General features: G+C 37.0%; 1 protein-coding gene across 10 annotated transcripts in view; it reads left to right on the top strand.

Annotated features, from left to right (window-relative positions):
• The window catches only part of Bili (FERM domain-containing protein 8 Bili), a 530,804-nt gene that overhangs the window by 459,107 nt on the left and 57,075 nt on the right, over positions 1-14,622 (top strand). Inside the window, exon 10 of one of the 10 annotated variants that reach the window (XM_070113045.1) lies at positions 4,674-4,726. The exons of the other annotated variants lie outside the window; for them this stretch is intronic. Within the exon in view, the coding sequence (XP_069969146.1) occupies positions 4,674-4,711 (38 nt within the window). The 3' untranslated portion in view covers positions 4,712-4,726. Of the gene's footprint in view, positions 1-4,673; positions 4,727-14,622 lie in introns of those variants that run through there. 10 annotated transcript variants of the gene reach the window in all.

Raw genomic sequence — 14,622 nt, forward strand, 5'->3', positions numbered from 1 at the left:
TCCTATAAAGTCATCTCATACCATCCCAGAGATAAAATTTAATGTCTCTGGCGTGTTTAGTGCTGGATTTATCGCGCTTTTAGTAAATTTTAACAGTACCGTTATATGGGGAGTGGGCGGAGTTGTCACCCGATTTCAACTATTTTCACACCGCCAATAGAAGTGCTAAAAACATTTGCCTCTAGTGAATTTTGTTATTATAGCACTAGCGGTTTAGGAGATATGCACATTAAACCTATTAGAGGCGGGACCACGCCCACTTTTAAAAAAAAAGTTTTAACTGCAGATGCTCCTCCCTAATGTGATCCTGTGTACCAAATAACAGTCTTGTATCTTATTGCGGAGCTTAGTTATGGCAAGTTATTTGTTTTTGATTAATGGCGTTTTGTGGGCGTGGCAGTGGTCCGATTACGCCCATCTGCAATACCAACCGTTTCACGGTACCAAGAAACATGCCTACCAAGTTTCGTAAAGATATCTCAATTTTTACTCAAGTTACAGCTTGCACGGACGGACAGACGGACGGACGGACAGACAGTCACCCGGATTTCAACTCGTCTCTTCATCCTGATCATTTATATATATATAACCCTATATCTAACTCAATTAGTTTGAGGTGATACAAACAACCGTTAGGTGAACAAAACTATTATACTCTGTAGCAACAGGTTGCGAGAGTATAATAATGAATCTAATTGCTTAAGTTTTCTTTTACCGGGAAAGAAATCGCCTCAGCAGAAATTGTTTTAAAAACGAAGCTGGCCAGTATATTGGTTGAAAGGGGAAATAGCTAGGCTCAGAAACCTTTGCCACTCAGCTAGACGTCGCCTACAGACGCTAGACGTTACAACAGGGGCGAAACGAAATTGGAGAGTGCGAGATTACTTCACAGCCACAGCTGAAGTATCTCGGAGTAATATTGGACTCCAAATTAAAATTTAATGAACACCTAGCGTATACTTCCGGTAAAGCAAACAAAATATATTATGATATTGATAATTGTCAATAGGAGCTGCGTGGACACGGTGATTCCGGCCAGCGATTTTTAATAACAAAAGCAATTAATTCCGTTATATTGTATGCAGCATCAATATGGATGAGGGCGCTGGACAGAAAATCATATTATAAACCAATAAATGCAGCACGTAGGCTTTATGCAAACAGAGCAATAAGGCATTCCGAACGATATCAAGCGATGGTGCTGAAGTATTAGGCGGCATGCCGCATAACTAGAAGCCTCACCATGTTTGCAGGAGAAAAAAAGGAACCAAGAGCCTTACAATGTGGCAGCAACGGTGGCAAACCTCCTCCAAAGGACCATGGACCCACAGACTGATACCAGACATCCATTTGTGGGTAGACAGACGACATGGGGATCTGAATATCCACCTGACGCAAATACTGAGAGGCACGGCCTTTTCCTCATGGGACCCAAGGCCCCCGTTACCTTGGATGACATTCCAAGTTCTGACGAAGATAGTGCTGTACCTGAACTCAATGACAAATGATGATGAATTTAAAGATGTCAGCAGTCCGAAATTGTTTGCCCCCGGCGAGAAAATGAGTTGGTGACAGACTTCAATCTTGCATTTTCATAGATTAAAAAAAAAAAGCTTTAACGAAGTTCTGCTTTACAACGACGCCTCCAATGCTTCCATTCCTGTCAGTCATTCCGTACACCTCAAGGAAACCTATAAAAACTTGGAATTGATTCTTTGCAAATTAAAATATTAATACCAAGGCGCTGGTTTAAAAATATTGGGCATATTGCTCAAGGGTTACATAATATCCTTCGTTTTTGTGTCTATGGGATAACATCCGAGCAAATCACTGGACCTAATAGTGCTGCTTAAAGGTGGAAAGAAGAACGTCGTGCATGAAATTTTGGTGCCTCCTCATTAAGGTCTTCTACCATCGTTTCACATAAAGCTGCAATTGATGAAACAATTTGTAAAGTCACTTCCAAAAGATGGAAGGTCTCTCAGAGGAAAAGTTGAAGGCAGGTGTTTTCGTTGGACCAGTTATTTGACGGCTTATAGTTGATCCACAGTTCATCACAACCACGGATCATGGAAGAGAAGGATAAATTGCCTTTAAGGTTTTTAGGCAATAACAAAGACGACAACTACAAACAAATCGTCAAAGGAATGTTATAAGCATTTAAGGCTTCAGGTTGTCTAATAAGTCCAAAACTACATTTTCTTCATTCCCCCCCCCCGACTACTTTGTAGCAAATTTAGGACATGAGAGTGAAGAGAAAGGTAAACGATTTCAAAAATGTGTTTAGTACTAACTAAAAAATATCATTTAGACAAAAAAAAAATAAGTTTTGCTATATAATTATAAATAAACAAACTTGTTAACATAGATAAATTCATTGTCAGAAAACGTGACATTCCATGACAAAATGAAAGTTAATTTCCGATTCAGCACACCCAAGACCATAGAAGTTACGTAAACAAATCAAAACAGCTCACAAATTTTTTTGCAGACTTGTGTTATTAGTGCCATAACCATAAGCACCGGATACTTTCAGCTTGTGTCTCGAAAATGCCAAGGAAAGCAAATAAAATGAGCGGTGACGAAGAAATTGGTAAATTATTTGTCAATATTATAACAAGACTAGCTACCCGGCAAACATTGTTTTGCTATATACGTTTAGGAAATATTTTTAAAAATATCGTAATTATAAATAAAAGTGGAATGAAGAGTTGCAGACAATTTATGTATACTTTATTTAAGTTAATAAATTATTCGTTAATAAAGTAACAAATATATATTAAATTACAATTATTGATAGCAATCTGAACATTGAAAATAGTTTATATTTGTACAAGTAGTTATGGCAATTAAAAATAAAAATTTCTTAATGCAATGGATTGTACAATATTTTTGGCCAATCCGACTCAAATCTAAGACACAGAAAGACAACGTTTGGCCTTGTGACTTATTAATCGGTTTGCGAATGCCAATATAATTGGAAATTGAGTGCATTTTAATTCAAATGGCACATAAAAACTGAATTGTATAATTCAAAGCTTCGTTAGCATCGCAAACAGCATTGATAGATTTGTATGACATCAAGTCCCGTGGAAACAACTGTTATATCATTGAAGTTAATCCATTTAACGTCCACATTTTTTGTTGCCAAAATCACTCTTTCTGTCAGCCACTCAAGATTTATATTTTGTGTGTACATCGGGATATATATTGTCCATGGGAGTATTTTGTGAGTCAATGATTGTGAAATCCGTCCGTAATTTTATGCATCCATTATTTTCATGTATAGCAACTTTTCTATTGCCGCCGAATAGGTTTTGTTCAGTATTTATTAGTGGAACATTGCGAGTAACAGTCGCTGCCAATTCGATAGTATCATGCTGCGCATCACGATTTATGTTTGTGGTAAATTGGCAATGACATTGCGTTACGGAATGTTATCGTTAGATCTTTGCACCTTGTACGATGTCGATACAATACATCATCGGTCACCGAATCTTTACGATTATCCTAACAGTTTTGCTCGGATCGGTGCAATTTAATGCAGCTGCAGCAAGCATCTTCTAGCAAGCTCAGTACAAAACATATGTATAAAAGAACAAAGCCTCCGATACCTATAGACATCTCTGTACCGGAACAACTGGCGCTCCCTAATGAAACATACCACACCTGGGAATCTCAAGGAATTTCGCCCCACACGACGACACCACCACACTCAATCTCTCAGAACAACTTGCTCGAAGACACTTAACAAAATGGACGGGATCGTCACTCCCACTACATTCGCTATGTGCAATTCGACAGCCTAATTCAATTCAATTATACACCGCGATACATACGATCAAATGCGATACAAACATTATTTTAATCCGTCAACCCATTGGTTTATAAACATCACTCCGGGCTTTATTCAACCATCCACTTCGACACCGTTCCCCGACCCTTTTCGATATACCGGTTCAAAGCATTCGTGTTTTCGTTTAACTTCCCGCGCGGCTGTCTTCATTTCACTATTTAAATACATAAATACATTAAGTGTAACAATCATTTGTGTTAAAAATAAATTATCGATTTTTTCCTATTTGTTATAAATATTAAGTATTTTCACTTGTAATATTAACCGCGAGTGCAAGTGATTCACAAAAACTTAAATACAGTGATGTGTGCTTCCCATTAAAGAGGGTGCCCAATTATTCATGGTCCTTCGAGCTTAACGAAATGCACTATATTATGCGTCCAAGACAAAAAATAATAATTAAAACTGTGGTAAAAAATTAAAAAAAGATTAAAAAGACAAGATAAACCACAAACGTTTAAACACAATCCTACCAAAGGTGCAGTGAAATGAAGTGCAGTGGCAAACCCAAAAAATCACAGAAAGATATAAGTTAATGTAACAAAGTCTATAAAGTTGCATATGAAATATAATCCGACAACAACTTTGTATCCGGTCGATATAACTGAAGACTCTGCTTCAGCTGTAGCACTTGCACACGCATCCGGTTAAAGGCTAATTGCTGACGCCGCATCAACTAATGGACAATATACAAATTTGGGGTAGAATAACAAGTAGAATAAGTTACCTTTTAGCTTAAGGAATAAATGTAATTCTGTTGTAAATTAGATTTTAATAATAGAATGTCATACTGACCTTTAAAAAATCTTTTTTCGAGTTCGCAGCAATACGACTAATAACTGGCAAATGTTTTAAGTGAGTAATTTGAAAAGGACGTGTAACGCTAAAGTGTACCGTATATAATATTATATATAGTACAAAAACGGGAATATCTGAAACCCGCGGAAAAGAAGTGAAAAACACTCCCAAAAGAAAAAAGTACCATAAGTATTAAATAAGCAGCGTAGCAGATTTCTAACTTACAGGAAGCATCGCGGGACTGAAGGGGTGTACCCGAGCACCTAAAGGAAAAAGGAGGTCACCAGCGATGAACGCGAAACTGATTTTAATGAATGAATAATTTAAGAATATGAAAATTTTTAGGAAAAAAGAAAAAGTATATTTAGGAAATTTTTGAAAGAAATTAATTCTGTTTTTATAAAAAAACGCTTGTACAGCAAAAAACTAATAATAATAAAAAGGGCCGCGATTCACCACCTAATGGGGGACTCTCCGGTTCTTATAATAATAAAATAACTCTGCGACTTTCCTGTAAAAAGGCCCTTCCATAGATTAATAAAAAAAAATTAACAAAAATATTCCAAAAAATAATAATAATACAAGTAATATTAATGTCTAACCCAAACTATCTAGCTGCACCAACAGGACTTTTCGGTTCTGACAACCAAATTTCGCCAGAATTGACACACACTTAGTAAAAAACGTAGTTACTCAACTTTAACAGACGAACGGACAAAACATTAAACAGAATATTTTAAGTAATTACACGAATCAAAGCATTACAGATCAAACAATAGAAGAGAGATACAGGGACAACATGAATGAAATGGACGAAATTCCCGACGTAGTGTGATCACTACGAGAATTTTCAGGGAACGCTTCGGCGTTTACCTCCTGAAGGAAAAGTGTCGAGCGTATTCTGAGGATATATGAAACCTCAAAAGGAAACAAATAGCCTCAACAGAAATTTTTTTAAAAACGAAGCTGGCCAGTATATTGGTTGAAAGGGGAAATAGCTAGGCTCAGAAACCTTTGCCACTCAGCTAGACGTCGCCTACAGACGCTAGACGTTACAACAGGGGCGAAACGAAATTGGAGAGTGCGAGATTACTTCACAGCCACAGCTGAAGTATCTGGGAGTAATATTGGACTCCAAATTAAAATTTAATGAACACCTAGCGTATACTTCCTGTAAAGCAAACAAAATATATTATGTTCTATTGATAATTGTCAATAGGAGCTGCGTGGACACGGCGATTCCGGCCAGCGATTTTTAATAACAAAAGCAATTAATTCCGTTATATTGTATGCAGCATCAATATGGATGAGGGCGCTGGACAGAAAATCATATTATAAACCAATAAATGCAGCACGTAGGCTTTATGCAAACAGAGCAATAAGGCATTCCGAACGATATCAAGCGATGGTGCTGAAGTATTAGGCGGCATGCCGCATAACTAGAAGCCTCACCATGTTTGCAGGAGAAAAAAAGGAACCAAGAGCCTTACAATGTGGCAGCAACGGTGGCAAACCTCCTCCAAAGGACCATGGACCCACAGACTGATACCAGACATCCATTTGTGGGTAGACAGACGACATGGGGATCTGAATATCCACCTGACGCAAATACTGAGAGGCACAGCCTTTTCCTCATGGGACCCAAGGCCCCCGTTACCTTGGATGACATTCCAAGTTCTGACGAAGATGGTGCTGTACCTGAACCCAATGACAAATGATGATGAATTTAAAGATGTCAGCAGTCCGAAATTGTTTGCCCCTGGCGAGAAAATGATTTGGTGACAGACTTCAATCTTGCATTTTCATAGATTAAAAAAAAAAGCTTTAACGAAGTTCTGCTTTACAACGACGCCTCCAATGCTTCCATTCCTGTCAGTTATTCCGTACACCTCAAGGAAACCTATAAAAACTTGGAATTGATTCTTTGCAAATTAAAATATTAATACCAAGGCGCTGGTTTAAAAATATTGGGCATATTGCTCAAGGGTTACATAATTCCCTTCGTTTTTGTGTCTATGGGATAACATCCGAGCAAATCACTGGACCTAATAGTTCTGCCTAAAGGTGGAAAAAAGAACGTCGTGCATGAAATTTTGGTGCCTCCTCATTAAGGTCTTCTACCATCGTTTCACATAAAGCTGCAATTGATGAAACAATTTGTAAAGTCACTTCCAAAAGATGGAAGGTCTCTCAGAGGCAAAGTTGAAGGCAGGTGTTTTCGTTGGACCAGTTATTTGACGGCTTATAGTTGATCCACAGTTCATCACAACCACGGATCATGGAAGAGAAGGATAAATTGCCTTTAAGGTTTTTAGGCAATAACAAAGACGACAACTACAAACAAATCGTCAAAGGAATGTTATAAGCATTTAAGGCTTCAGGTTGTCTAATAAGTCCAAAACTACATTTTCTTCATTCCCCCCCCGACTACTTTGTAGCAAATTTAGGACATGAGAGTGAAGAGAAAGGTGAACGATTTCAAAAATGTGTTTAGTACTGACTAAAAAATATCATTTAGACAAAAAAAAATAAGTTTTGCTATATAATTATAAGTAAACAAACTTGTTAACATAGATAAATTCATTGTCAGAAAACGTGACATTCCATGACAAAATGAAAGTTAATTTCCGATTCAGCACACCCAAGACCATAGAAATTACGTAAACAAATCGAAACAGCTCACAAATTTTTTTGCAGACTTGTGTTATTAGTGCCATAACCATAAGCACCGGATACTTTCAGCTTGTGTCTCGAAAATGCCAAGGAAAGCAAATAAAATGAGCGGTGACGAAGAAATTGGTAAATTATTTGTCAATATTATAACAAGACTAGCTACCCGGCAAACATTGTTTTGCTATATACGTTTAGGAAATATTTTTAAAAATATCGTAATTATAAATAAAAGTGGAATGAAGAGTTGCAGACAATTTATGTATACTTTATTTAAGTTAATAAATTATTCGTTAATAAAGTAACAAATATATATTAAATTACAATTATTGATAGCAATCTGAACATTGAAAATAGTTCATATTTGTACAAGTAGTTATGGCAATTAAAAATAAAAATTTCTTAATGCAATGGATTGTACAATATTTTTGGCCAATCCGACTCAAATCTAAGCCACAGAAAGACAACGTTTGGCCTTGTGACTTATTGATCGGTATTGCGAATGCCAATATAATTGGAAATTGAGTGCATTTTAATTCAAATGGCACATACAAGTATGTATGTATGAATCATTGGAATCCCTAGCAGCAATACATCACCGGCTCGGAACATGCAATTCAAACTGATGGCTTCGATAATGGTTTGTATTAATTTTTTAAAGACTAATATTGTGCCATTGAAAAGCCGTGGTGGGTTCAAATTACGAAACAAAATAACCGACAAACCATTCTTTAGATGTAAATGATGCGGTGGCATGCCCGGTACATCCAATGAATTATAAAACTGAATTGTATAATTCACAGCTTCGTTAGCATCGCAAACAGCATTGATAGATTTGTATGACATCAAGTCCCGCGGAAACAACTGTTATATCATTGAAGTTAATCCATTTAACGTCCACATTTTTTGTTGCCAAAATCACTCTTTCTGTCAGCCACTCAAGATTTATATTTTGTGTGTACATCGGGATATATATTGTCCATGGGAGTATTTTGTGAGTCAATGATTGTGAAATCCGTCCGTAATTTTATGCATCCATTATTTTCATGTATAGCAACTTTTCTATTGCCGCCGAATAGGTTTTGTTCAGTATTTATTAGTGGAACATTGCGAGTAACAGTCGCTGCCAATTCGATAGTATCATGCTGCGCATCACGATTTATGTTTGTGGTAAATTGGCAATGACATTACGTTACGGAATGTTATCGTTAGATCTTTGCACCTTGTACGATGTCGATACAATACATCATCGGTCACCGAATCTTTACGATTATCCTAACAGTTTTGCTCGGATCGGTGCAATTTAATGCAGCTGCAGCAAGCATCTTCTAGCAAGCTCAGTACAAGACATATGTATAAAAGAACAAAGCCTCCGATACCTATAGACATCTCTGTACCGGAACAACTGGCGCTCCCTAATGAAACATACCACACCTGGGAATCCCAAGGAATTTCGCCCCACACGACGACACCACCACACTCAATCTCTGAGAACAACTTGCTCGAAGACACCTAACAAAATGGACGGGATCGTCACTCCCACTACATTCGCTATATGCAATTCGACAGCCTAATTCAATTCAATTATACACCGCGATACATACGATCAAACGTGATACAAACATTATTTTAATCCGTCAACCCATTGGTTTATAAACATCACTCCGGGCTTTATTCAACCATCCACTTCGACACCGTTGCCCGACCCTTTTCGATATACCGGTTCAAGGCATTCGTGTTTTCGTTTAACATCGGTCCCGCACGGCTGTCTTCATTTCACTATTTAAATACATAAATACATTAAGTATAACAATCATTTGTGTTAAAAATAAATTATCGATTTTTTCCTTTTTTTTATAAATATTAAGTATTTTCACTTGTAATATTAACCGCGAGTGCAAGTGATTCACAAAAACTTAAATACAGTGATGTGTGCTTCCCATTAAAGAGGGTGCCCAATTATTCATGGTCCTTCGAGCTTAACGAAATGCACTATATTATGCGTCCAAGACAAAAAAAAATAATTAAAACTGTGGTAAAAAATTAAAAAAAAATTAAAAAGACAAGATAAACCACAAACGTTTAAACACAATCCTACCAAAGGTGCAGTGAAATGAAGTGCAGTGGCAAACCCAAAAAATCACAGAAATATATAAGTTAATGTAACAAAGTCTATAAAGTTGCATATGAAATATAATCCGACAACAACTTTGTATCCGGTCGATATAACTGAAGACTCTGCTTCAGCTGTAGCACTTGCACACGCATCCGGTTAAAGGCTAATTGCTGACGCCGCATCAACTAATGGACAATATACAAATTTGGGGTAGAATAACAAGTAGAATAAGTTACCTTTTAGCTTAAGGAATAAATGTAATTCTGTTGTAAATTAGATTTTAATAATAGAATGTCATACTGACCTTTAAAAAATCTTTTTTCGAGTTCGCAGCAATACGACTAATAACTGGCAAATGTTTTAAGTGAGTAATTTGAAAAGGACGTGTAACGCTAAAGTGTACCGTATATAATATTATATATAGTACAAAAACGGGAATATCTGAAACCCGCGGAAAAGAAGTGAAAAACACTCCCAAAAGAAAAAAGTACCATAAGTATTAAATAAGCAGCGTAGCAGATTTCTAACTTACAGGAAGCATCGCGGGACTGAAGGGGTGTACCCGAGCACCTAAAGGAAAAAGGAAATAGGCACAGTCACCAGCGATGAACGCGAAACTGATTTTAATGAATGAATAATTTAAGAATATGAAAATTTTTAGGAAAAAAGAAAAAGTATATTTAGGAAATTTTTGAAAGAAATTAATTCTGTTTTTATAAAAAAACGCTTGTACAGCAAAAAACTAATAATAATAAAAAGGGCCGCGATTCACCACCTAATGGGGGACTCTCCGGTTCTTATAATAATAAAATAACTCTGCGACTTTCCTGTAAAAAGGCCCTTCCATAGATTAATAAAAAAAAATTAACAAAAATATTCCAAAAAATAGTAATAATACAAGTAATATTAATGTCTAACCCAAACTATCTAGCTGCACCAACAGGACTTTTCGGTTCTGACAACCAAATTTCGCCAGAATTGACACACACTTAGTAAAAAACGTAGTTACTCAACTTTAACAGACGAACGGACAAAACATTAAACAGAATATTTTAAGTAATTACACGAATCAAAGCATTACAGATCAAACAATAGAAGAGAGATACAGGGACAACATGAATGAAATGGACGAAATTCCCGACGTAGTGTGATCACTACGAGAATTTTCAGGGAACGCTTCGGCGTTTACCTCCTGAAGGAAAAGTGTCGAGCGTATTCTGAGGATATATGAAACCTCAAAAGGAAACAAATAGCCTCAACAGAAATTTTTTTAAAAACGAAGCTGGCCAGTATATTGGTTGAAAGGGGAAATAGCTAGGCTCAGAAACCTTTGCCACTCAGCTAGACGTCGCCTACAGACGCTAGACGTTACAACAGGGGCGAAACGAAATTGGAGAGTGCGAGATTACTTCACAGCCACAGCTGAAGTATCTGGGAGTAATATTGGACTCCAAATTAAAATTTAATGAACACCTAGCGTATACTTCCTGTAAAGCAAACAAAATATATTATGTTCTATTGATAATTGTCAATAGGAGCTGCGTGGACACGGCGATTCCGGCCAGCGATTTTTAATAACAAAAGCAATTAATTCCGTTATATTGTATGCAGCATCAATATGGATGAGGGCGCTGGACAGAAAATCATATTATAAACCAATAAATGCAGCACGTAGGCTTTATGCAAACAGAGCAATAAGGCATTCCGAACGATATCAAGCGATGGTGCTGAAGTATTAGCCGGCATGCCGCATAACTAGAAGCCTCACAATGTTTGCAGGAGAAAAACAGGAACCAAGAGCCTTACAATGTGGCAGCAACGGTGGCAAACCTCCTCCAAAGGACCATGGACCCACAGACTGATACCAGACATCCATTCGTGGATAGACGGACGACATGGGGATCTGAATATCCAGCTGACGCAAATACTGAGAGGCACGGCCTTTTCCTCATGGGACCCAAGGCCCCCGTTACCTTGGATGACATTCCAAGTTCTGACGAAGATGGTGCTGTACCTGAACCCAATGACAAATGATGATGAATTTAAAGATGTCAGCAGTCCGAAATTGTTTGCCCCCGGCGAGAAAATGATTTGGTGACAGACTTCAATCTTGCATTTTCATAGATTAAAAAAAAAAGCTTTAACGAAGTTCTGCTTTACAACGACGCCTCCAATGCTTCCATTCCTGTCAGTTATTCCGTACACCTCACGGAAACCTATAAAAACTTGGAATTGATTCTTTGCAAATTAAAATATTAATACCAAGGCGCTGGTTTAAAAATATTGGGCATATTGCTCAAGGGTTACATAATTCCCTTCGTTTTTGTGTCTATGGGATAACATCCGAGCAAATCACTGGACCTAATAGGGCTGCTTAAAGGTGGAAAAAAGAACGTCGTGCATGAAATTTGGTGCCTCCTCATTAAGGTCTTCTACCATCGTTTCACATAAAGCTGCAATTGATGAAACAATTTGTAAAGTCACTTCCAAAAGATGGAAGGTCTCTCAGAGGAAAAGTTGAAGGCAGGTGTTTTCGTTGGACCAGTTATTTGACGGCTTATAGTTGATCCACAGTTCATCACAACCACGGATCATGGAAGAGAAGGATAAATTGCCTTTAAGGTTTTTAGGCAATAACAAAGACGACAACTACAAACAAATCGTCAAAGGAATGTTATAAGCACTTAAGGCTTCAGGTTGTCTAATAAGTCCAAAACCACATTTTCTTCATTCCCCCCCCGACTACTTTGTAGCAAATTTAGGACATGAGAGTGAAGAGAAAGGTGAATGATTTCAAAAATGTGTTTAGTACTAACTAAAAAATATCATTTAGACAAAAAAAAATAAGTTTTGCTATATAATTATAAGTAAACAAACTTGTTAACATAGATAAATTCATTGTCAGAAAACGTGACATTCCATGACAAAATGAAAGTTAATTTCCGATTCAGCATACCCAAGACCATAGAAATTACGTAAACAAATCGAAACAGCTCACAAATTTTTTTGCAGACTTGTGTTATTAGTGCCATAACCATAAGCACCGGATACTTTCAGCTTGTGTCTCGAAAATGCCAAGGAAAGCAAATAAAATGAGCGGTGACGAAGAAATTGGTAAATTATTTGTCAATATTATAACAAGACTAGCTACCCGGCAAACATTGTTTTGCCATATACGGTTAGGAAATATTTTTAAAAATATCGTAATTATAAATAAAAGTGGAATGAAGAGTTGCAGACAATTTATGTATACTTTATTTAAGTTAATAAATTATTCGTTAATAAAGTAACAAATATATATCAAATTACAATTATTGATAGCAATCTGAACATTGAAAATAGTTCATATTTGTACAAGTAGTTATGGCAATTAAAAATAAAAATTTCTTAATGCAATGGATTGTACAATATTTTTGGCCAATCCGACTCAAATCTAAGCCACAGAAAGACAACGTTTGGCTTTGTGACTTATTGATCGGTATTGCGAATGCCAATATAATTGGAAATTGAGTGCATTTTAATTCAAATGGCACATACAAGTATGTATGTATGAATCATTGGAATCCCTAGCAGCAATACATCACCGGCTCGGAACATGCAATTCAAACTGATGGCTTCGATAATGGTTTGTATTAATTTTTTAAAGACTAATATTGTGCCATTGAAAAGCCGTGGTGGGTTCAAATTACGAAACAAAATAACCGACAAACCATTCTTTAGATGTAAATGATGCGGTGGCATGCCCGGTACATCCAATGAATTATAAAACTGAATTGTATAATTCACAGCTTCGTTAGCATCGCAAACAGCATTGATAGATTTGTATGACATCAAGTCCCGCGGAAACAACTGTTATATCATTGAAGTTAATCCATTTAACGTCCACATTTTTTGTTGCCAAAATCACTCTTTCTGTCAGCCACTCAAGATTTATATTTTGTGTGTACATCGGGATATATATTGTCCATGGGAGTATTTTGTGAGTCAATGATGTCGATACAATACATCATCGGTCACCGAATCTTTACGATTATCCTAACAGTTTTGCTCGGATCGGTGCAATTTAATGCAGCTGCAGCAAGCATCTTCTAGCAAGCTCAGTACAAGACATATGTATAAAAGAACAAAGCCTCCGATACCTATAGACATCTCTGTACCGGAACAACTGGCGCTCCCTAATGAAACATACCACACCTGGGAATCCCAAGGAATTTCGCCCCACACGACGACACCACCACACTCAATCTCTGAGAACAACTTGCTCGAAGACACCTAACAAAATGGACGGGATTGTCACTCCCACTACATTCGCTATATGCAATTCGACAGCCTAATTCAATTCAATTATACACCGCGATACATACGATCAAACGCGATACAAACATTATTTTAATCCGTCATCCCATTGGTTTATAAACATCACTCCGGGCTTTATTCAACCATCCACTTCGACACCGTTCCCCGACCCTTTTCGATATACCGGTTCAAGGCATTCGTGTTTTCGTTTAACATCGGTCCCGCACGGCTGTCTTCATTTCACTATTTAAATACATAAATACATTAAGTGTAACAATCATTTGTGTTAAAAATAAATTATCGATTTTTTCCTATTTGTTATAAATATTAAGTATTTTCACTTGTAATATTAACCGCGAGTGCAAGTGATTCACAAAAACTTAAATACAGTGATGTGTGCTTCCCATTAAAGAGGGTGCCCAATTATTCATGGTCCTTCGAGCTTAACGAAATGCACTATATTATGCGTCCAAGACAAAAAATAATAATTAAAACTGTGGTAAAAAATTAAAAAAAAATTAAAAAGACAAGATAAACCACAAACGTTTAAACACAATCCTACCAAAGGTGCAGTGAAATGAAGTGCAGTGGCAAACCCAAAAAATCACAGAAATATATAAGTTAATGTAACAAAGTCTATAAAGTTGCATATGAAATATAATCCGACAACAACTTTGTATCCGGTCGATATAACTGAAGACTCTGCTTCAGCTGTAGCACTTGCACACGCATCCGGTTAAAGGCTAATTGCTGACGCCGCATCAATAAATAATAAACCCAACGATTACCCTCCTCCCGCCCAACCGACGCGAGGGGCGCAGTCCGCATACGTGCGGAATTAGCCGAGTCAGAAAAGGCAAGAGAGTTTTTTAAATGTTGAGATCTA

The sequence above is a fragment of the Bactrocera oleae genome, chromosome 2 (genome assembly GCF_042242935.1).
Source record: "Bactrocera oleae isolate idBacOlea1 chromosome 2, idBacOlea1, whole genome shotgun sequence".
Classification (NCBI taxonomy): Eukaryota; Metazoa; Arthropoda; class Insecta; order Diptera; family Tephritidae; genus Bactrocera; species Bactrocera oleae.